Source organism: Topomyia yanbarensis, chromosome 3, assembly GCF_030247195.1.
Source record: "Topomyia yanbarensis strain Yona2022 chromosome 3, ASM3024719v1, whole genome shotgun sequence".
Lineage (NCBI taxonomy): Eukaryota > Metazoa > Arthropoda > Insecta > Diptera > Culicidae > Topomyia > Topomyia yanbarensis.
Genome location: NC_080672.1, coordinates 91,352,135 through 91,374,132, shown reverse-complemented (window position 1 = coordinate 91,374,132; position 21,998 = coordinate 91,352,135). Strand labels below are relative to the sequence as shown.

General features: G+C 38.1%; 2 protein-coding genes across 2 annotated transcripts; both read left to right on the top strand.

The window, feature by feature from the left end:
• Positions 1-1,173: 1,173 nt before the first annotated feature.
• Positions 1,174-2,047, top strand: LOC131691462 (uncharacterized). The gene is made up of 2 exons (XM_058977876.1): positions 1,174-1,419; positions 1,482-2,047. The coding sequence occupies exons 1-2, from the start codon at positions 1,206-1,208 to the stop codon at positions 1,880-1,882; spliced, it is 615 nt and encodes a 204-aa protein (XP_058833859.1). The 5' UTR covers positions 1,174-1,205; the 3' UTR covers positions 1,883-2,047.
• Positions 2,048-8,525: 6,478 nt separating this feature from the next.
• Positions 8,526-12,861, top strand: LOC131687053 (uncharacterized). Its single transcript, XM_058971094.1, has 5 exons — positions 8,526-8,637; positions 8,947-10,614; positions 10,661-11,110; positions 12,026-12,637; positions 12,797-12,861. Exons 2-5 carry the CDS (start codon positions 8,964-8,966, stop codon positions 12,859-12,861), a joined length of 2,778 nt encoding a protein of 925 aa, XP_058827077.1. The 5' UTR covers positions 8,526-8,637; positions 8,947-8,963.
• Positions 12,862-21,998: the final 9,137 nt, after the last annotated feature.

The window sequence follows — 21,998 nt, the reverse complement described above, 5'->3', positions numbered from 1 at the left end:
TGTATAAAGCACCATCTAGGGACAGAAATATGAACTATCTCCAGTAGTAAAACCTGTATTGTTACGAAAAAAACTTCAAAAAAAAGTTGCTCTGGACCCCCCGACGGATTATTTTGATCTTAGTTTCAAATAAAAGGGGAAAGCCCATTCTTTCATATTCCGAAGCTTCAGAGATGCTGAATTTTTTTTGCATAAAATTGTTCTAATAAATACACCGTGTGCCACATTCATCGAAGTCAGAGTGTATGTAAGGAGAGTGAAGACAACTGTCATGATTATCTGTCAGTAATATTCCAAACGAACAAACGAACTAACCTCTCAAAATACATGGATTTGACCCGTTTGGAATGACACTGACAAATAATCATTGTTCCAATTTTGTCTGTGTCGTCACTCTCCTTATATGCACTCAGATCGAAGTGTTTGCGAATTTCAATTTGAACGTATCATCCACGACCTACAAGAACCTATAGCTATAAAGGAGTCTTTGATTTGCCTCGGATTGCATTTTTTTATTAAATCTTTTGTATTTTACTTCTTTCTACTTTTAATTTTACTGAGTTAGATTATTTGTTTGTTATAATTTTAATTTTCATTCATTTATTTATTTTTTAACTCTTAAATTGAATCGAATTGTATTGTATTGGATTGTATCGTATTGTTTGTATTGTATTGTATTGTCCTATAAAGATAGGGAATCCTATAGAAAATGGGACAAATATGCGATCATGGGCAGTTTATGTCAAAACAGAAGCTCCAAATTCCACAAATTGATTGTCGTTGCTTTGCATGCTTTTGAGTTAGATATACGCTTAGTCGCTTCTAACCAATTAACCAAGTAAATGTCAGTGTGCCTTATCTAGTCGGTCTTTTCTAATTAATTTGACGAAGCTTGCTTTTATCAATTAATCTACGTGCGCTTGCACACAATGGCCAGAGCCCGCCACAGGAAGTAGTTGACTGTTTATTTTTGCTACTGTTGCTTCTGATCAACACCATCCCCCTGTTGAATAAGTAATTACTTTCTGAATAGTACAATATGTGACAACAATCTGCGTGTTGGCATCAAATCATAATCCCTTAATTTTCCCTAAACTATCAACGATGACGGATGTTTCCCCATCTCTCAGTATATATAAAGATTACGACAGCAATTGCAACAGGTTAGTTTGTTTAGGGTCTTCCTCCTAGCTTTCGGTGTGAACATGAAGATTGCGATTGTAGTTTTAGTGATACTGGGCATCGTGACTGGCCCAGTTTTTGCTTCTCCGTGCAACGGGACATCGGTTGCCTACCGTGCGCGGCGCAGTCCACCTTCCCGATGTTGTAATGACGGATTCGAGGATTCATTGAATCACGAAAAGGTGCTAGCCGTGAGAAGCGAATGCGTCGTGGAACTTGGTTTAACGGAGATGCCCGGTAAGAAATTTGATTCTTGTAATCGATTTGAAACGACGATTGTTTTTTAAATTTTCAAACAGAGGAAGAATTAGTGAAAAATGGAGAAACTGTCGCTTGTTTGATAGAATGTGTTACCAAAAAACACGAATTAGCCGATGAGCATGGAGATCTGCTGCACGAGGATTTGGCCAAAGCGGTGAAGGACCATTTTAGCGTTGCTGAGTGGAAGGCTCCTTTGTTGGATGGCATTATCGCCGAATGTTTCAAGTTCGCTGAAGAGCAGCATGAAGAACATCCGAGTGAGGATGGAAAGTGCAATCCGGAAGGTTTCTATTTTAGTTACTGCCTGTGGAAATCTTTTACCCTGGCCTGCCCGGAGGAGATGCAAGACGATTCGGAACGGTGCGAGTCGATTCGTGGAAAGCTGAAAAGCAATGAGAAGGTGGAACATTGGAATGCTGACATCGACGAGGCGAAGTAAGCGAAGCTTCGCTGTTCGAGCTTGGATGACGGCGAAAGCTTCTGCGGGAGGCGTTACTTTGATCGCCTTACGATGAAATGTGTGGGTCGTTACTGAATAAATATGTGGTGGAAGTGAATAACCATGACAAAGTAAACGTTTTATCTCTTTGTAAAATATTAACAATTTGTTGGATTAATGAGGGGGGGGCGGGGAAGTTGCAAAGCAATAATGCAACATTTGGACAATATTTTCCAAAACTTTTATTGCAAAATATTGAACATAGGACAAGTGACAATGAATCTTTGATGATTCCTCGAATAAATGCAGTGTACGTCAAAACTCAAAATTTACTGACCGGATCGTTCTGAAATTTTACGAAGTTCTTATTCTTATCATTAGCCCAGGTAACTAACAAAACCATTATCATTATATTTACAATATTTGATATTTGCTACGAAATTTAAAAAAATACGAGTAAAATAACAACTCACGTAGTTACCCCGAGAATTATGTAACTCTACAAAATTTCAGAATTGAGTTAGTACATTTTGAGTTACTGCAAAACAAGTTTTCGATAAGGGGCCTCCGGAAATTCACTGTCACTTGCCCGATTTTCAGTGATTTGCAATGAAAATTTGAGAAATTGTTGTTCAGTTGTGGTATTTTTTAATGGAAATTGAATGAATATACTCACTACAAAAAACTTAACAAAAAATTACAGACTTAACCTTACCTGTGGAATTGCTATTCTAAGCCGTTATTTTTGTTGGTTTGCTATCTCCGAAGAAATTTCTCAATGTGAACCATATCTTTAGATGTAATGAATGTTCACTCTAAAGCCGCGCTCTGTGACAAACTTGTTCACAATGGTATTGCAAAAAAACATGGTTGAAACATTAAATTTATTTCTTTCTTAAAACAGGGTAAGTTGGATTTCGGTGTTTCGATTTCATCTCTTCAGTAACTGATCCCAACTTGGGGCCAGTTAGACTTAAACTGCAAATTTGCACTAAATTAGCCCTAAATCCTGTGTCAGTTACTAACGAGATGAATTCGAAACATCGAACTCCAACTTTTGTAAGTCAGTGTTTCCATTTTATGCTGTTAAGTTTTCAAAATCTGGTAAATCCATAATATTATTCACTCCGCACTACACAGAAAAAAATATTTTGTAATTTTAAATTTATTTTCATGCACATATTTGGAGTATGAATATAAATGTAAAATTAAGTTCCACCACAAATACACATGTCGTGTTTTCTTCAACGAATTTTATTATAATTGTACGCGTGGATTGAAAATTTTAGTTACTTTAAACGGAAAACCAATGCACTTCAATGTATTTTTACTCGAATACTGCTGTAAAATGAATGACATGTAATATAACATGAATGAAAATGTAAAATTGTATGCTGCTTAACGTAATTTTCAATCGAATATTTCGATTCAATCTTTGTAAGTTTACATTCGTATTGATTTACATGTCGTTTAAATTTCATTATGTTTTGGTGTGTAGGACTAGTACCACACTAGATTTAGATCTTACTTGGACATGCTTCACTTAAGGGAGTCACTTAGGGCCACTGCTCTTTGGTTTATTCATCAACGATCTCTGTTAACGCATCATATCAGAAAAATGACTACATCGTAATGACCTGGAATATTTAGTTCCATAACGTAGCATCTCGGACGGCCCTCAGGATGATATCGTTAATATTATTCTTTGTGTTTTAAATAATGTGCAGAGTAACAGGAAAAAAATATAAAAGGATTTGTTGGACAATTTGCAAAAATTGAGAATAATCTTTTAAGGATTGTATTTTCGTAAATTGACTCAGTTATAGCTTATAGTATGGGCCGTTCTAAGTTTAATTGCTTCAATGTCGTACTCCCATGGAAGTCACACTAGCACACAGTTTTAATCGTCTCTTAACTATAAAATTAACGCACACTGAGGAAATGAGCCGAAAATATCTTAAAATTTAATAATTCTTATTTTATTGAGGAAATTACACTAATTAAAAGAATGCTTTATTGGCGAAAATCTGTGTAACCCTAGAGTATCTGCTTAGGGATCATCCATAAATGACATTTTTTGAGTAATATTTAACACCCCCCCCCCCCCATGGTATCATTTCGTCACAAACCTCTAAATACCCCCTGGTAATTGCGTAGCTTGACGGTAACTCTCCCCCTGTCCCCGTAAATTTATTTAAAAAAAAACGATGTTATTCTTCTACTAGATCCTTGAAACTCGCAAAAGACAGACCAGTAATTCTGTTTGTTGCCATGTAAAGGGTGTACAAAAAGTACTACTGATTTCTCAACAAAGCATAAATAAGAACTATAGCTGTATTTACCTAGATTAAGCAAATATTATATTTAAGCACACGAAGCTTACAGGTTTCATTTCGGAATTCATGGATTTTTGGACAATACAAAAGAGATGTTTCATTGAATTAATTTACTAAACTAGCCGGAATTTTATCTACTATAGGACTGTTCACTAATCGGAAGAAAATCCCCTGATTACTGTTATCTTGCAATTTACGTATACTTTGTTAAATGTAACAAGAGCTTAAAAAAATTGACATCTCTGAACTGGAAAGAGAACCGAAATTCAATTCCTGCCCGCCGCGATGAATAAAATGTTTGGTTCGTTTCCCTCGTCATTCATTCTCCCGAAGAAAACTGAATTTTGTTTCTATGCTAGCTCTGAGAGGGATTATTGAGCTAAAATGCAGTAGACATAATTTACGCTGCTCTCTAATGCTCGAACTGTCTACATAATAACAAATGAATGCTTTGGTTGGTGAAGGAATTTATATTTCTTCTGCGCATTCGATTCTGCTCGAAATTACAGAAAGTTGAATGACCGAGGCGTTGAATCTGAATGTCAGTTTCGATAAGCAGAAAAAGTTAACTGATTTTGAAATTTCGAAGCACTAAATGTAACATTGATGATACCACTAGAATTACACGAAACTGTAAATATAGGTGAGCTAAATAATTTTAGCATCACACTTGCTTCCGACAAATCAAAGAAAACACACCACACTTGCTTCTCCTGTGCCGAAGACACTTTCTTTCAGATTTCTATGTTTTCAAATTATTGTAATTTATCCGATTTATGTGAATTTTTTGCAAAATTTTTTGTCAGCGGCAGTTTTCGTGATGCGAAGATGCTTGTAGTTACACTTTCTAAGTCAATTCAAACAATCTGCTCAGTAATTGGTTCGTTTTTAATTAGCTCAAGTTTTTTTACAATCATCATCAAGATTGGAAGAGATGCATGACTTCTTGAAGAAAGCTGTAATGCTTTTTGATTACAGGTTTATTTTACCAAAATTTAGGAAACAATTTCAATCAATGTTGTTCTAACCTAACGTTGAATGTTGTGCGGATAACGAAGACGTAATGTGTTTTCGAAAATGCCGTTTTATTCAAACCGAATTCAGAGGATCAGAGCGAAATTCCGAAAGCACTCGTTCTGAGTGCATAGAAAAGATAGAAGAGGTGCTCTTGAGGCTTCTTAGATTAGCTGATTCTTTTTTTCTACTGCGTGATTTCTGATTATCTCTCATTTTAGTCCAAAACGAATAAAAAACAAATCGTGAGACTGCTATATACTGAATCGAAATTATTGGACTAATAGATTCAACCAGTCACAACATTTTAGTCGCAACAGTGTTGCGAACTCGCATGAACGGAACGAAACCCTCGCATGAAAGTGAAATTAAGTGCCAATGAAAATGATGATGCGTTAAAATGACGCGAAAGCAAAAACTGTCCCCTCCGTTATATCGTTCTCAGTAAATTGAAATATTTTTTTGCCTAGTGCGCTTGAATATGATGTCTAGTATTTATACTAAGAGTACATAGTGCACAGACCTAATACAGTAATTCAAATTGGGTACAATTCAAAAACGTGTCATTTAAATTTAAAATAGAGTTGCCAATATCGAATATTACATCTGAGTTTTGTTAAACGGGACAATCACTTGCGATGATGTGTTCACTTTTGGAGAGTTTTAGTACTCAGTCGTCCATTAAACTTCTTCTACTATTTTTTAAATAATTCATAAGTGAACTCGGTTCAATGCTCTAGCTAATCGAAACAGTGGTTCTGTTATCTAGTTATATCTATTTCCAACTATAAAAATAATAAAATGAGTTTTACTGGTTGTCCAACAGATTTCACGCAAGCTCTTAACCATTGCACGTAGAAATATTTTTTCCTCACCAACTGCGTATAGGGGGTCGTTCATATCTATCTCGCTATTGAACACTTCCGTGTCATAATCGTGGTTGCTGCCTTTATGTTCGCAAACATGCTTGCTTGTTGCCTTTATGATTGTGAATTTCCTCAATTTTTAGATATTGACGCTGCTTTTGCCGTTGTCAGTATTACCTGAACATGTGCCACATATTTGGTAATTGTTTGTGTTCAGCGGTAAATAAATCGTAATGTGACGTTTTTTTCACAGAACTGGAACGTACGAGTTTGCCTTTGATATGTGCAAAGAATACTATGTGTAATTGTACTATCACATTATGTTTTGTACTGCATTTCTCCCATATGTGATATGTATCTGCAAGTAAGCGGTATCCGATCTTGTAACCGAATATTGATTCTCTCACCGTCCATTTATATGAAGATCTTAATTATAGCATTGTCACACACAACCATTAAAATTTAATGACTTTAAATCATTCAAAATCAATGATTTCGCCTGATCCAATTTGTTGAACGTTATGAGCGCAGAATACCTGAGGTGGTAGAACTTAATAATGGTGGCTATCGTAAGTATAGCTTCCATTTTCACCTTCAGAAAATGTTCCACATCACAAATACTCGGTCTCATGCGAATCACCACTAATCACAGTATTTGGCCGGTACACCACTTCTTGCTTCTGCGACTCACTCATCTCGACAGATTACTAGGGCATAGTATAGTAGAAGTTTCCTTTGTTCTTCAGACAAAGAACACAATATAAAAGTAACTTTATTTGTCGTTCGCTTCACACCGGCTGGGACAGAAGCATAAACACACTGAATTTCGTGACCATTGATTTTGGTTGTTGGAAACAGCAATCTTCTAACTTTATTTCAAACCAAACGAGCTACAAGCTAAAGTCGCCGATAATAATGTTTTTGAAATTTCTTTTCAAAACATTTGGAGGGGGGGGGGGTTCAGCCCCCCCTCTAGCTACGTGCCTGGCCAGTCGACACCGCCGATACAAACGGCGTGACGCCGCATAGTGATCACCTTCCATACAAAAGTCGGACAAAACCTCAAAAGTGGCCCAAATTTGATGAAAACTTCACATTAGGGTAATTTTGTGACGCTGAATTCATATTTGATGTTTATTTTTTGTTTTTTATTTTCTCAAAATTTTGGCACTTAGGGTGGTTCGAAAATTCAACATTTTCACATATAAAGTGCACTATTTCCATAAAATTCATTTTCAAAAAATTAGGTGCGGTGAATTTTTTAGCAGAACACACATTTTTTCAATTGTTGATAATGATAAGATATAAATTATATTGCGAGCCCTGGGTAGTCAAAGGCTACCATGCGTCTCCTTCAGACGTATCATGAAAAATCACCTTTTTCATACTCCAACAACAGAAAGGGGCAAAACAAGATATTCATTTTCGGAAAGTACACTAATTTTCAAGTATCGTGAACAACAAGCGATCTTTCCGAACCGTTTCAAAAAAAAGTACAGCCACTTTGAACATTATAGCTTTAAACTATTGCTCGATTTATTATTTGTTTTTCATGTCTGAGCGAGAAGAAAGGCTTGTATCGACTAAATCGAATGGCAACTATAAGTCCAGCGAATAACCTTTCACATGAAATCAGTTTGACCCCAATCGGAATCTTAACTAAAAAGCATTTAAATAACTTAGGTTTGAAAATAGTTTTTCTCAGAATTTATCATCTATTTCACCTTTGAAGACATGTAAAAAATCGAACTATCGTCCTCGAGATTTAATATTTCGAGAAGACTCTTTTCAACCTGTTTAGAAACAGAGAAAAATGTTAGATCATGAAAAATCAAAAACAAAATTTTGAGGTTTTGTCCGGCTAGGCGACACTGTGCGCCGCCAATACCGATAAAAATGATCCCAAAGCTGCCGCCGATAAAAGTAGATTGGCGCACATGTCTAAAAGAAACATGCTTAATGTTAATCTATCTCTTGTACTGTGACAACGAGTAGATCTAGAGCTTTTTTTAACACGTCATATCTAACAATGAGCGACTCTTATTGTTTACTTTATTTTTTGATGTTTATGGCGTCACTAATTCGATTAACTTTACACTACAGATCGAAAGTCGGTAGTTTTGACGAGCAAGCGACCGAGTTATTATCAGAAGAAAAAGTAAACAATGAGAGTCTCTCATTGTTAGATATCTCTTTTTGGAAAATCCACGAGAAATGTGTTGAAAAGTAGAGGAAAGAAAAAAAAAACGAAAACAACCCGGATGGAACGAGAAACGTTTTATAGGTTCCCTTTATCGTCGCGTCGTGCTTTGGTCGTCGTTTATCAGTACACTGGTAAACAAACCGAAGCCAACTGCTTAACCAGCGCGGTATTAGATTCGAACTTATACCTCATCGAGTAGTGCTGACGTTTGGTGTGTCGGAAGATACTTGTTTTGTTGTGGCGTAATCGAATCTGTGATTTTGAGCCTGTTTAGAGAATTGTTTTCCAAAGTTTCTAACATATCTGTTTATATTTTGTTTCGAGAAGAGTTGGCGGGTAAACAACGTTTTTCTAAACTACTCGAATTATCACCGGCAGTGCAGTTTATCAGGCGTGCAGTTTGAGAATACAATCGAAACTAGTTTCGTTATAACAGAAAATGTTTTACTGGTGGTAAGTGTAATCAGAGCCGATCGATGGATATATCGTTTAATAATCCTTTGCTGAAATCAACATTAGTGTTGTTATTGTTTAAAAGCTTGTTATTCAGCACTATCTCTGATGATAAATCAAAAATAAGCGTGTTCTACATCAACTGAATGTTTTCTACTTTCGCAAATAAAATAATTTTTGATTTGTTTTCAGCTGACCACTATCTCTAGATGGAACCGGTACAATGTAACGAATCGAATCAATCTACTGCTACATCTGTACGTGACATTCAGGATGCAAACAAGACCGACGCCGAGCAGATTTCAACCGGTTGCGAAATGCTTCTAGCGAAATTCAACGACCTTAATTTGGCTCAAAGTTCGGCTGAGTATTATTCTCTAGCCGACCGAAATGCCAGCACTCTACGATCTTTTGGAAATACTCTGGGTCAAGCGCGAATATTCCGAGCTCCGATTGGCAACGAATATATAAAAAAGAAGAAGCCAACGGCAGGAAAAATCAATGAGCTCAGGTTTTCCGCTCGTTTCACCCTGCAATCTATGGACATAAAACTGCACAGCGAAGGCTGTCTGCTTCTGGTGAACAATGATTTTATGGCAAAAATTTCAATCCAACAGCCGGGGCTACTAGAAGATACACGCGACTTTGAGCATGCGAAACAAGTCCTGCTGGAACAGATTCGGGTTGTGGAAGTGTATTATAATGATCTTCTGATCGAGCGAAACCGTCTCAGGGATGAGTTCTTACAAACCCTCGAAAATGTTGGATCGAATTCGGCAACGTACTGTGAGTTCGCACTGGACTGTATGGAGCTAAACAGATTGGTTGAATTGGAAATTTTCGAGAAAGGCTTACCGTATCTTAGCGGTTATCGTGTCGTGTGTGAAGAAATTGTCAAACGACAGTTGTTTTCTGGTCAGGTAACAAAAATCGCAGCCGAGCTGTATGATGCCGAGTGTGCTCTGTCGAGACGTTCAGAGCTTCTTCCTAGCATTGGAGCCCTATTCAACACGAATTCATCGGAGTTCGTGGAAACTCTTCAGCAGTTTCACTCAACTGCCGTTGATGGTCACCGAAAGTATTTGCTGCGAGCAGCTCCTGCATGTTTGCTGCTGCATCATTTCCAGAATCTTCCTTCGGCACGAATTTTGTTGATCAGTGGTAGTGATGTGGAACTTTTTGCGAACTTAACAACCATTCTGAGATACGATATTTTTCAAAAACCGTTGAAGAAGTTGGCAAACCGTTTCATCGATAAAGTGAATGCCATGAAAATTTGTCAATTTCCGCGGAAAAGCTCTCTGACTAATCCGATTTTTATTCTTTTGTGTAAATTTCTGCAGGAAGTAATCATTGAATTCAGCGGAAAAATAAACGTGAAGCCATCGGAACTAATTAAATATGATGCGACTGGTTGGAAATCGGGTTATGACGTAAGAAATTTGGAAGACAACTTAACAAAATGTTTACAACGAGAATATCATTTTGTTTTGAAGCTATTGAATCACTTTGAACCGGGTTCGATCATCAGTAGCAAGCCATTTGAGTATGAGCCGAGGCTGTTGGTAAACGAATCAATTCAAAACTGTCAAACTGTGCAAGAATCATTCATTTGGTACTGTCTGTTAGATGATGCCCTTTCAGCAATTGCAAGCAGAAATGAACTTGCGGATTATGGAAAAATATTGCAGGTATATACTACCTTGATTCAAGAAGCAAACCGTGAGCAGCTGGAAATCGTTCCAGTTGTGAATCACAGTTTGGTGCATTTTATCGCTGGTACCATCGGAATTTTCGAACATGAAGAAGAAGTTGAGTTGGTAATTAACCGGCAGATACTACAGAAGCAAGCTCTCGGAAGTCGATCAGATAAAAACTACAGCTGCATTGATTTCATCTCTCGTAGATCGGTTGCCAGGATTGAACTGTCAACTAGATTATGATTCATTTGAACATTTCGTCACTAGTAAAACGGAACCGGTGAGTAGTGCAGTGAACAATAGTAAATCTGTCGATGATATGAAACGTCGAATTGGGTACAAAATATATCGACTTAACAGTAATTGGATGCAGTGTGAAATGGACTTGGACATGACGCTTGCTAACTGTGCTGAATTGAATGGGTTTTGCGAAGAGCAAAAAGCATTCCAGCAATATTTAGATCAGTATCAGCAATACATGTCACTAGCAGAGGACGTTAGAATCGATCGAATAGTAGAAACATTGAAGACAACCACTAAACCGCTGCATTTTAAACCTTGGGATCAGCAGTTCAAGCAGGATCAGCTTCCAAAAATCCTCGCTGGCATCGCAGCTTTGTGGTTCACCTTGGCCTACGAAAAGGACTCCAAAGCAGGTAGATATCCAAAGTTGCACAGCGCTCAGATATTGTGTATTTTTAGGCTTCTGAGCGTGGATAAACTGGAGCAAGAAATTGCTAAGCATTTCGCGGAGATTCAATCGGGACAGGGAAAAACGCTGACTGTTCGACTGATTGCTGTTTTGCTAGCTTTGACAGGCCATTCGGTGTGTATCATTTGCCAGACAGAATATGTTGCCAAATCGAGTCGGGCTGATTTGAAACGAGTCTTTTCTCTTTTGGATGTCCAAGAAAGCATTAGTTTCACTACGATTCGTGATTATTGTATGGAGGGTTTTATACAGATAAATAGTAACCTCGTACTTCTCACTGGATTCGCATCCGATTCTAAAGACTATTCCGCATCTGCTAAGAGGCTGATGACAGGAAACTATAATAACTCCGTGATGTTGATTGACGATGAAGATTTCATGCATTGTTTTTATTATTCGCCCTCAGTTGTTATAGTTTTACCCGGGTTGGATAGAATTCAATCTAAAATATGGGGATTGACTTTTAACATGACTCATGAAAACCGAATCAAAAGCCTTATTTATGAGTACATTCAATCTTCCGAATTCGCCGAAAGAGATAGTTGGAAGACATTTTTGGAAAGACCGGATCAATATCAATTAAAATTACAAGTAAATCGGGAAGACAGCTATAAATTGTACACCAATAAAGATTTGTTCGACGAGCATTTGAAGAAAATGATTGAAAGTGCTTGCCAGATTCGGGGTGTAGCATACTATGGTCGCAAGCCGTATTACAATTTATTTGATTACCTTAAACATAACAAGACGAACGCTACAACTATAACAGAAGATAAAATCAATTATGGGTATATGCAAGTATGCTTAGAATCCAAATCACGGTTTGTAGAAAACATCTACGATTTTCCACTTGTACTAGGAGTATTTGGAACTATTTTCAGTAATACTAAGAAATCTTCAAAGGAAAATCTCTGCGGTGTTAGGAAATGGACGGCAATGCCCTCAGTATTCGATTGCTCGATGCTTCGATTCGATAAGATCGACAATGTATGTAGGTTGTTGGAGCACACTGCCTGGATGAACTGCATTCTCGATAAAGCGCGCGCAGTTCTTGAGTCCCATCGCTCGGTGATAATAGTATTCGAACGTCCAAAGCAACTGATCGAGTTTCAAACCGACCACGGCAAGCATTTCGATCGGCTTAACGCTCTGTCCGACGATACTCCTGACGTCGAGAAACAACGAATTATCCAGGAGGCGGGCGTTCCAGGAACCGTTACTCTGCTAACATTCGAAACGGTTCCGGGAGTGGATTACAATTCTAGTCAGGCCGTGGAGAAGGCTGGTGGGATACACGTGATTCAAACATTCTTGTCTTGGGGTCTCAAGAGGGAGAATCAGATTAAGGGACTAACTGCCAGAAATGGAAACGGTGGCAGCTATGAGATGATTGCTTGGGAGGCGAATGAAGTTTCGTACAGTAGTATTGAGGAACATAGGAAAATATATGCTCAGTATCATAAAAATGTGGGTAAATCGGATCAATACAACGATATCTTGCTTTTGTTTTTTAACAGTTTCAAGTTTTAATAAAGGAGATTTTAGCAAAATAGTTTCTCAGAAATAGCACGCTACTACTTGTCTCGTGCTGGCTACACTTACTTGCTCTGACTAACCCTTTTTTCCGCAGGTTTCCTAACCCACATGATTATGTCGGCTGGTGGGAGGGATTTTCTACGAACAACAATTGATTAGCAGAACTATGCCTGACAAATCCAATGCCATCCGGTACAACCTATAGCCGCTCTTCCTGGTCATCTTTCGGATCGAAACCAAACCATCTCATATCGTGCAGATTTCATAAGACTTGACAGAGCCATACCCGGTCGTATATCATACATCTAACTGTATGTGTGACAGTGAACGACGTTGAACAGACAAGCAAGACTGTTTGCTGTAAGCTTTTTTCACCGAAGTGTCGTGTCTACGTCCCCGCATGGATAGTTGAAATCGATGGCGTGGCAACAGAAGTTGTGCTGAAATGCGAGGAACTGCTGAATTGTGGGGAGACCCCATGCTAAAGCCAGTGCAAGCAATTGCATTCATTATAAATCGCTGAGGATAAGAAAATGAATTATTCTCCACCAGCCTCGTTTTGTATCAGTTTTACTAAACTGCTCGGTTTTTAGTGCTGCTGATCATGAACTGCCCTCGTTTCATACTGCCAATTGTAGCAATAAAGCACGGCATACACGGAGAAAATTATGATGTTGATTCTTGCAGTAAACAGCGTCCCTACTGTGCCATGGGGTGTCTGTAGTCGACCCATACGATGAGTTGAAAGTGAAAGCGATTTCTACGATGTCTAATATCGATTTCTCATTCACCTTAAAACCATTGGTGATTGACAATTTCGAGCGGCTTATCGAGCCAAATCTCATAATAGTTTTATATCCTTCCCAGCCAGCCTTTTTGATGGTATATCCAAGGTGCACCCGAATAATACGTGTTTATATCCCATTAAAAAGTCGCACAAAATGTACAAAAATCGGCATTTGCGTACCAAACTGGAGGCGATATACATGCATAGCTATTGAAATTGATGATTTCTGACAATAATATACCCGTTAAGCACGATTTCTAGCACGAAGGCGATTCTAGAGCATGTATTTACGATTGAATATGCGAAACAATCCCAGATTATATACATTATTCATAACTAGTATACGATTTCGGAATACGATATACGATTAACTCTGATTCGCCGGTAAAGAAGATCAAATTATAAATACAGTAATTGGGCACATCATTCATATCCAGCATAGCAAAATACGTAATAAAGTGAGGTCTGGAGAAAAAAACCGATGCCAAACCGAAAATCTTAATTAAGATGGGATTGAAACTTGCAACATTTGGATAGAAGAGCAGAACTTACTGCACAGAATCATTTTAATTATTTTAAGCGTTATAATATTTCGTTATCATATTTTATCTTCAAGTAGAGAAAAACTATCCCGATAAACATCTGTCATATATGCAGCAATCTCAATTCAAATATATGAGATAAATCGTAAATAAATTCGCAAAATCGCTTTTCTTATTGTGATGTATATCGAGGTCGTACATATGTGTACGTAGCTTACTGACTATTCCCACACATAGGAACGACCATAATGGCTTTATTATGTTGTTAACCCATCACTGATCGAAGTAAAATACGATTAAATGTGAGCAAAAATACGAGTTTTAATATTTTAAATACTTGTAGCTATATGAATATACCATTTGAAAGGCAAACAGAGATGAACAGCAGAAATTTCATTGATGCTAATCGTCGACAGGTTTTTAGTGGTGATCTTACGTGTTTTTTTTGTCGGTTCACACAGTAAAGAGGGACAAGTATGTCTTTACCAGGAGACATGCTGGTGGACTTGAGTGATTCGTAGTTATGCTTCCTAAGCTCAACCCCCATCAACAGAAGACAGACGTTAATACCGTAAGGTATTAAGCCTATTCTAATGACCCTGCCACTTCTAGTTTTCCGATCTGTATACTTCACATCCTTGCTCTCACTTGAGTACTATGGCTCTAAATTTTCACAACATTCCCTACTCAGTAATCTCTAGCTAATTGAATGTCGTTAAAATGTTAAAAAGTATATTAATATAGGTTGTCAGTGCTCTACGACCAGCTCCGATCGAACACGATTTAATAAGTACATCAACGCGATTCTGAATCAAATATCGTATTTATATCATGTTTCTAGTAATACAAATAAATTTCTGCAGACTAAATTCGAATGTTCTAACGATTTCGACTCTTTATAGACATCATTAGAAGTCTTTTTCTATACTCTTATACGAATTATTATTGGCTGGGTTGTACTTTAATCAGTTATCACAAAACACCATTTCTACTTCATATAATTTCGACTGTATTCTTCAACATATACACGGAGGAAGAGATTCAAACTCAAAACATCAAGGTTGAAATCAGATTAACCACAATCAGCGTAATATATTCACGATAATAATCAGCCAGCACGTATGCTCTTGAAAGCTTATTGCTGGTTGAAGCTTTTTGCTCCTAAGCAAAAAGCGCCTTAATGTATGCTTTATTTTTCTCATATTCTACTTTTAGACGTGCACGCTAATATCGTTTATATTATACAAAAGATAATACAAGCAATGTTGAGGTTAATTATGCTATCTCAAGTTATTACAATCGTGTTATGTTGCTTTCAACGTTTGTTATAAATGTGATACCCGTGGAGATTTTTTTGTTACTTTAACACCTAACGGTTTCTACTTTATAACAATATTTGATAGGAAATTTTTCGTAACAAAGTATCAGCATGAGTTATAATTGTGTTATTTCTTTCTGATCGGGTTATTCTGCCATTATACACCCGCCTTCAGTTGGGTCAGTCAAAGATGACGTTCATATCCACCAGATAACACGTTCCATGGCGACGTGACGGGGAACTACAGTTGATACGAGAGAACTCACTCCCTTCTAGCATCTGAATCGCACACTGAAATTTAGTATTAGATTCACGGCTCGCGCGATCATTCAGAACCACACGCATAGATGTGAATGGTACCACGGTCACAGAATCGAGTGTATACACGTTAACATACAAACGCTTGATCTCTTCACGACCACTCACGCATACTTACGCCCGCGAGCTCGCAAGCATGATTACACGTCGGTGATAGTGAACGTCTTAACACTCATACATTCTCAAACGCGGTCTCAAGCGGGAACCTACAAAAATGCCCTTGCGCATGCGATCATGAATCGGTCACGTCCGGAAGTCTATCCTCGATCATAGAAGCCTAGGTTTATGCCTTCAGCTAGACCAATTCAGAAAAAAACGCTGACACCTATTAGACAGCACGTCTCATGGCGACATGACCGGGAACCCTAGCGATATAAGAGAACCCACTATCTGCTAGAATCTGAACCGTACACCGAAAATTTAATATCAGGCTCACGGTTCGCGCGACCATTCAAGAACAGACGGAAATATGTATACGAAATCACGTCAGCATACAAACGTTTGAGCCCCTCGCGATTTTCCAAACAACCTACGCCCACGATCTCGCAAACATGATGACACCCCGGTGATAAGGTGAACCTCTCAGCGCTCATAAATTTACAAACGCGATCTGAACCGTCAACCTACAAACTCCCGCGCTCGCGCGATCATGAATCGGGCACGTCCGGAAAGCTTTACCCTTCATTCTAGCAACTTAGGTCTATACATTTAGTTGGACCAATTAAAAAATAAAGCTCATATCCACCAGACAACACCTTCCATGGCGACATGACCGGGAACTCTAGTGATATGGAAGAACCCACTTTCTTTTAAAATCTGAACTGTGCACGAAAAATTAAGTATTAGATTTACGGTCAGCACGCGATCATTCTAGAACACACGCGAATATGCGAAAGGACCACGGTTTTAATATAGAATTTGTACACACGAAGTTACATACACGTTAGCACACGCGACATACACACACGCGATCGAACACGTTAACGTACAAATGCTCAAGTCCTACGCGATGATACACGCGATCGCACATAGTCCCTACGCCCGCACATACCTGAGCTATATAATGAATATCACATGCAGAATCACGGCCCGCTGTAATTGGCTTTAAGCAGTGTTTTAGTGGGCAGCATTGTCTGTCTCGTCTGCAATCGTAGTGTGTGATTCTGACGGGGAGCCCTTCTGATAACCAAGCTCTACAGCTCCAGTAGGACAACTCTCGAAAAAATTGCCAGTGGAAGATGCTAAATCCGGTGATAACAGTGTCAGGTTTTTGCAAGACCTCAAGAAGCAAAATTTGGAGAGGTTAATAGACCTTTCTCGTCAAAAAATTTTATATGATAGGATGCTTCCTTTTTTATCCCCAATTCGTTACTGCCTATTGCCCCGATGATTTGGTACCTCTAACTATTGAAAAAATCAAAAATAGTGCAAGCTGCTCATTTAACCCCATATTCTGAATACCTATCTTGCCTTGTTTCCCCATATTTTTACACCATTTGGATGAATTTCCTGTGGGGAATACTAAAAGGATGCCAGATATGCATATATATTAGTAAATCTGCAGATTTTGCATTTTCACTGCAGATCTTTTGCAGATTACAAATATTTAGCAGAACAAAGCCTATGCCAGCCAATTTATACACCAGCCTTCAACATTTTTGATTATTTAAATTATATACATTTATTGAAGATTTTTGTAGCAATCGGCAGACTTTTATATTTTTACTGTAGGCTATTGTTTAAATAGACCTGGCATCACTGATGCTGAAATGATTCATTCATATACCTGTCAATAATATAGAGCATTGTATGAAAATGTATAGCGGCCCTTACACGTTCAATATTTTTGTCAATACTAGAGAGTATTGACAAAAGTATTGTACGTGTAATGGAAAATTTTTTATTGACGATGTGGATTTCAAACGGGACTGAAATATTGTAACAATATCGTCAATACTGGTATTGACAAAAATGTTGAACGTGTAAGGGCCGCTTATAACCGCACTTTTCTGGCAGTTCGGTGTGCTTGTTTATCTAAGACTTGTTTACACGGACTTTTAAAATTTACATTACTTGAATACTTTCGATGCTCTTTGAAAGAATATCAACTCAAGAGGGATGAGGATTGGAAAAATGGTAACCTGGTTCATACATTGACCAATCGGCGCTGGATGTAAAACCCGGTGGCATATTCTGAATCGTAAGATCAAGCATTGGGCTATAAAACGATTGCTTTCTGAATGATGGATAAGGATTTGTACACATTTGTTTGTTTGCTCGTGGGTTAATTCCTAACAAGATGATCCGATTGATTATTCATTTTTAGGTGGTGAAGTTTACCTGAACTTTATAGGTAACGAATTCGGTCGATGATAAGTTGTTGAAATGATTTTGATCGTTCAATGCCCATATCGAAGAGCGTTTCCATTGGTCAGAATGCCTACCAGCGTATGATAGCTGCAAACATGAGGACAACAAGGTTATCGCTTTCGAATGGAACAATTATTTATTATTCGTGTTCAAGTTCCATTACAGCAAAAGTTTCGTCGATTATCGCATTGTCGTTGATTTGGCCGGCAAATGCAAAATAGCGCTCGGCACTGACGATAAGGGGTAAGAAGGATTTGATTGGAGTGATAATAATAATGCAGAGCATTATACATTCTGGTAGAATATCAGGGAGGAGAAATTATATGTAAATTTATATTATATCCCGAGTAGCCATCATTTTGGCACCGCAATAAAGCTATCTGCTATCTTGTTCAAATTGGCACGAAATAACTAGGCAGCGAATGATAAATTTCATAGTCAATTTATTTACTTTTTCGGAAGGATAAGTAATTAGTATGTTGTGAATATATGTGTCGCCGGTGCCGTGTGTTATGGTGGTACCGGACGGAACCGTTGGTCAGCAGACCGTCCTTGTCGTACTGGTCATAGATGCGAGGTTTTTTCTCATCTGATAGCACTTGACATGCTTCAGAGATCTGTCTTAACGCTCTCTACTTAGCGCAGGATACGCGACACCGCTGCTAGCTTTCGAAAGAAAATTCCTAGCTGCTGCTACTCTCAGTCTCTCTCTCGACTGAGGACTACAATTTCGGTCGATTAAATTATGCTATGAAAATTGTACTTCCTGGAATTTCATCTAACGAGATCCATTCATTGTAAGGAATTTCGCTGCGTTCCAATATTGCTTGCCTCTGTAGGTGATGATGTGTGTGGATTCACTTCGACAGCCAGCTCTTATGTTTTGGGTAATTTTGCTATCTTATTCTGCTGAATAAATCATCTGCCTAAAGCCTCTACGTTATACTACGGTCACTTTAAAAAGGCCCTGCTATTTAATCTTGTAGCTCTCGGCAAGTCAGTCCTGGCACTCTTCTCGACTATTCCTGGCATTATACCGCTGACGTCGCACTTATGACGGTGATCAAGCTTGGCGAGAGTGGCAGTGGTTTCGTCGGAATTATTCACTCGACAAGCAGTAAGTGCAAGGACTCTGCTACTTATGCCTGAGCCCCTCATTGAAACCTTCGTCCTGCCGGAGTGTTAGCTTCGTCCAACACCGGAGCGTATTGCAGAACCGAAGCAGTCTGCTACTGGCGCTGCTTCCTTCGAATCGGAATCGCTGAATATTCCCGTTAGCCGAATGTCCAACGTGGCCGAAGGCAAACCGATTGCAGCAACACCACCAGCCGTAGCTGACCTTTTAGCCTTTAATCCAAGTCCCTGCCGCTGGCATAGCGACAGACGAGTGCGGCGCAGGTTGGACCATCGGTTGACTCGGTGCCGGACGGGGCGAAACAGCTGCAACAGGAGCGGACCTAGTATGGGGTGTAAAGGTCATCAATTGCCATAGATCACCAGAATGCTCTGCGACTAACATTGTGAACAAAACAAACCAAATGAAATTGATCGCAACAACGATAAAATAATCTAAATTCTACCCAAACATTTGAAACATTTGAAAAGGGTCTAACTGCCAAACGTAAACCTTGAGAAAAAGGCAAAAGAAGTTTTGGTCGAATTCATTATAATTCTATTTAAAAATTTAATACTGTTTTATTTAGTTTGATTGCGCATATTGTTTACATGAGACACTCCCCTTAATTCGTTGAGTACGTATTTCACTGCCTTTATAATCCTTTTGGAATCAGTTACAATAATCCTTTATAATCATTTTATAATAAGCGTATTGCTAGTTAGGACTTTTATATCAGCCGGGCCCTTTTATAATTTGTTATAAAATCATTATCTAAATTCTTCATAATCCATTGTTACGTTATATTTATGCACATGGCCAGATCGATAGTTTTTAACTGGGACGTGACGTGTGGATACGAAAAAACCTAATGTCAATTGCAGCCAGGGGGAGCTGTCAAATGCAGCTAAACGGAACCGTCAAATGCAGTCAGGGGGAACTGTCAAATGTAGCCAGTCCATTTAAAATGTGTGAGGAAGAAAGAGTGGCTATGCACGACAAGAGATCAAATGATCAGAAAAAAATAAAAAAAAACATATATCCACAGGTTTTGTCCCAGGATTTTAATAGAGAACATGAAAATTCGATTTGTTTGCATTTGGCAGTGGGCCTTTTTCAAATGTTTGGCTAGAAATTCCTTACTTCTACAATGAATCATGTACAAGAAAAGTAAAAATGTTAAATTTAACGGAACAATGTATGATGCCGACATCAAATAAAAAATTACAGCTGAGCGACCTTGTTTGGAAAGTGTTAACATTTGGCAGCGAACCAAACCAAGTTTCTCATACTATGATCAAATCAACAAAAATTCCAAGACCATGTAAACAATCTCTCTGAACTGTCAAACAAGTGAGGTTAAACATTATCATGCAATGTTCTCCACCGAGAGGTTCATTTTAGTTTGTTTACATAACCAATGAACTTTGTACCGCAACTCACCACTTCATTTGCCGCGTTGCCAGGAACTCAAGCAAAAATATACAAAACAGTGTTGCCTAAACACATATTTTGAGTCCCACCATTCTTGCGAAGGTGAAAAAAATACTCAACATTCTTGCATTTTTCAAATTTCAAAAAATCATTAAATAATCACGATAGCTCCAAATAGTCTCATTTCAACGGCAATATTCTTAAAAATGTGTAGTCTTTTGAATAAAAATAAGAAAAAAGGGGGTTAGGTCGGACGAGAAAGGTCTATTGACCGTTGACGGTCCCAAATGTGCTGAAGAGCTGAATCATTTTGCCACATCCGCAAATTTGCTTCGCAAACACAGATTTACTTTATCGATTTTGTTCGCTTTTTTCGGCAAATTTGAACATATTTCATGATCATGTTTTACTACCGACACCGGCGATGAGATATTTTCTATCAACGACCATGCGGTAGACTTGGGTGGAAAACCCAACTCCTACCAGCAGAAGGCAAAGGACTCTTCACATTTCCTTTCGATCATGTCCATATGAGCCTGCCTAGTCCTAGTTTTCCGTTCTAAGTTTATAACTGATTCCCTCTAGAATACCTATCCGTCATTCAATTTCATTGCTTTCTCTTAGTTTTAAATTTACCGAAAATAGCCAACAAAATCGATACAGTAGAACCTTACGGCAATTAAAACACAGTAACAAACGCATATTTGTTGGCCATCATGTTCTGTTTGTCGCAGTGGTTCGGTCCGTTTCAAAATATGTATATGTGTAGTATATATTAAACATATCATTGTTTTCGCTCAAATAAATTGAAATTTGCATCGAAATGTTTAAGCGACGTTCGGATTGGGCCAATGCCATTCTGGCTTTGTTGGGCCGCCTTACCTGCCACTAATATACTTCCGATTGATTGCCTGATGCCCTTTGAACGACTTCATCACATTGGATATGACTAAATGTGTTATTTAGAACTGCTCTTCAGCGAAAAGATGAATGAGGGAATTGTTGAAGCAATTCTCATATAAACTTTGATCTATAGACAACTTTCAATTCAAATTTCTTCTACTTTTAGCAACACATTGAAGAGTTACAAATAATCGAATTGTACTTTTTGGAATACAGCAGTTAGTGTGGATTTATATCCATCCTCTGCGCGGGGTCCCTATCAATTTCTTTACGATATATTTCGGGCACAATTTTTTTATACTTCTAAGTAAAAGTCCTTTTAACATTTTCAAATATGTAAAATGCACAATCCAAAGACAGATACAATTACTAGATCATTGGAACACTGTTAAATTGTACACTTGAATATTATTGAAAAAAAAACAACACCGATTCTTCTTGGCAACCGTGGAATTATGAATTGTTTTCGATAACATTTTTTCAACTGTGAGTTTTTATTGATTAACAATG

Bases quoted from the DNA above. Each gene is read 5' to 3' on its own strand.
- LOC131691462 (XM_058977876.1), top strand. From the start codon at position 1,206: ATGAAGATTGCGATTGTAGTTTTAGTGATACTGGGCATCGTGACTGGC. The intron at 1,420-1,481 runs GTAAGAAATTTG...ATTTTCAAACAG, and splicing joins TGGTTTAACGGAGATGCCCG to AGGAAGAATTAGTGAAAAAT.
- LOC131687053 (XM_058971094.1), top strand. From the start codon at position 8,964: ATGGAACCGGTACAATGTAACGAATCGAATCAATCTACTGCTACATCT. The intron at 10,615-10,660 runs GTCGATCAGATA...CATCTCTCGTAG, and splicing joins ACAGAAGCAAGCTCTCGGAA to ATCGGTTGCCAGGATTGAAC. The intron at 11,111-12,025 runs GTAGATATCCAA...CACTTGTACTAG, and splicing joins CGAAAAGGACTCCAAAGCAG to GAGTATTTGGAACTATTTTC.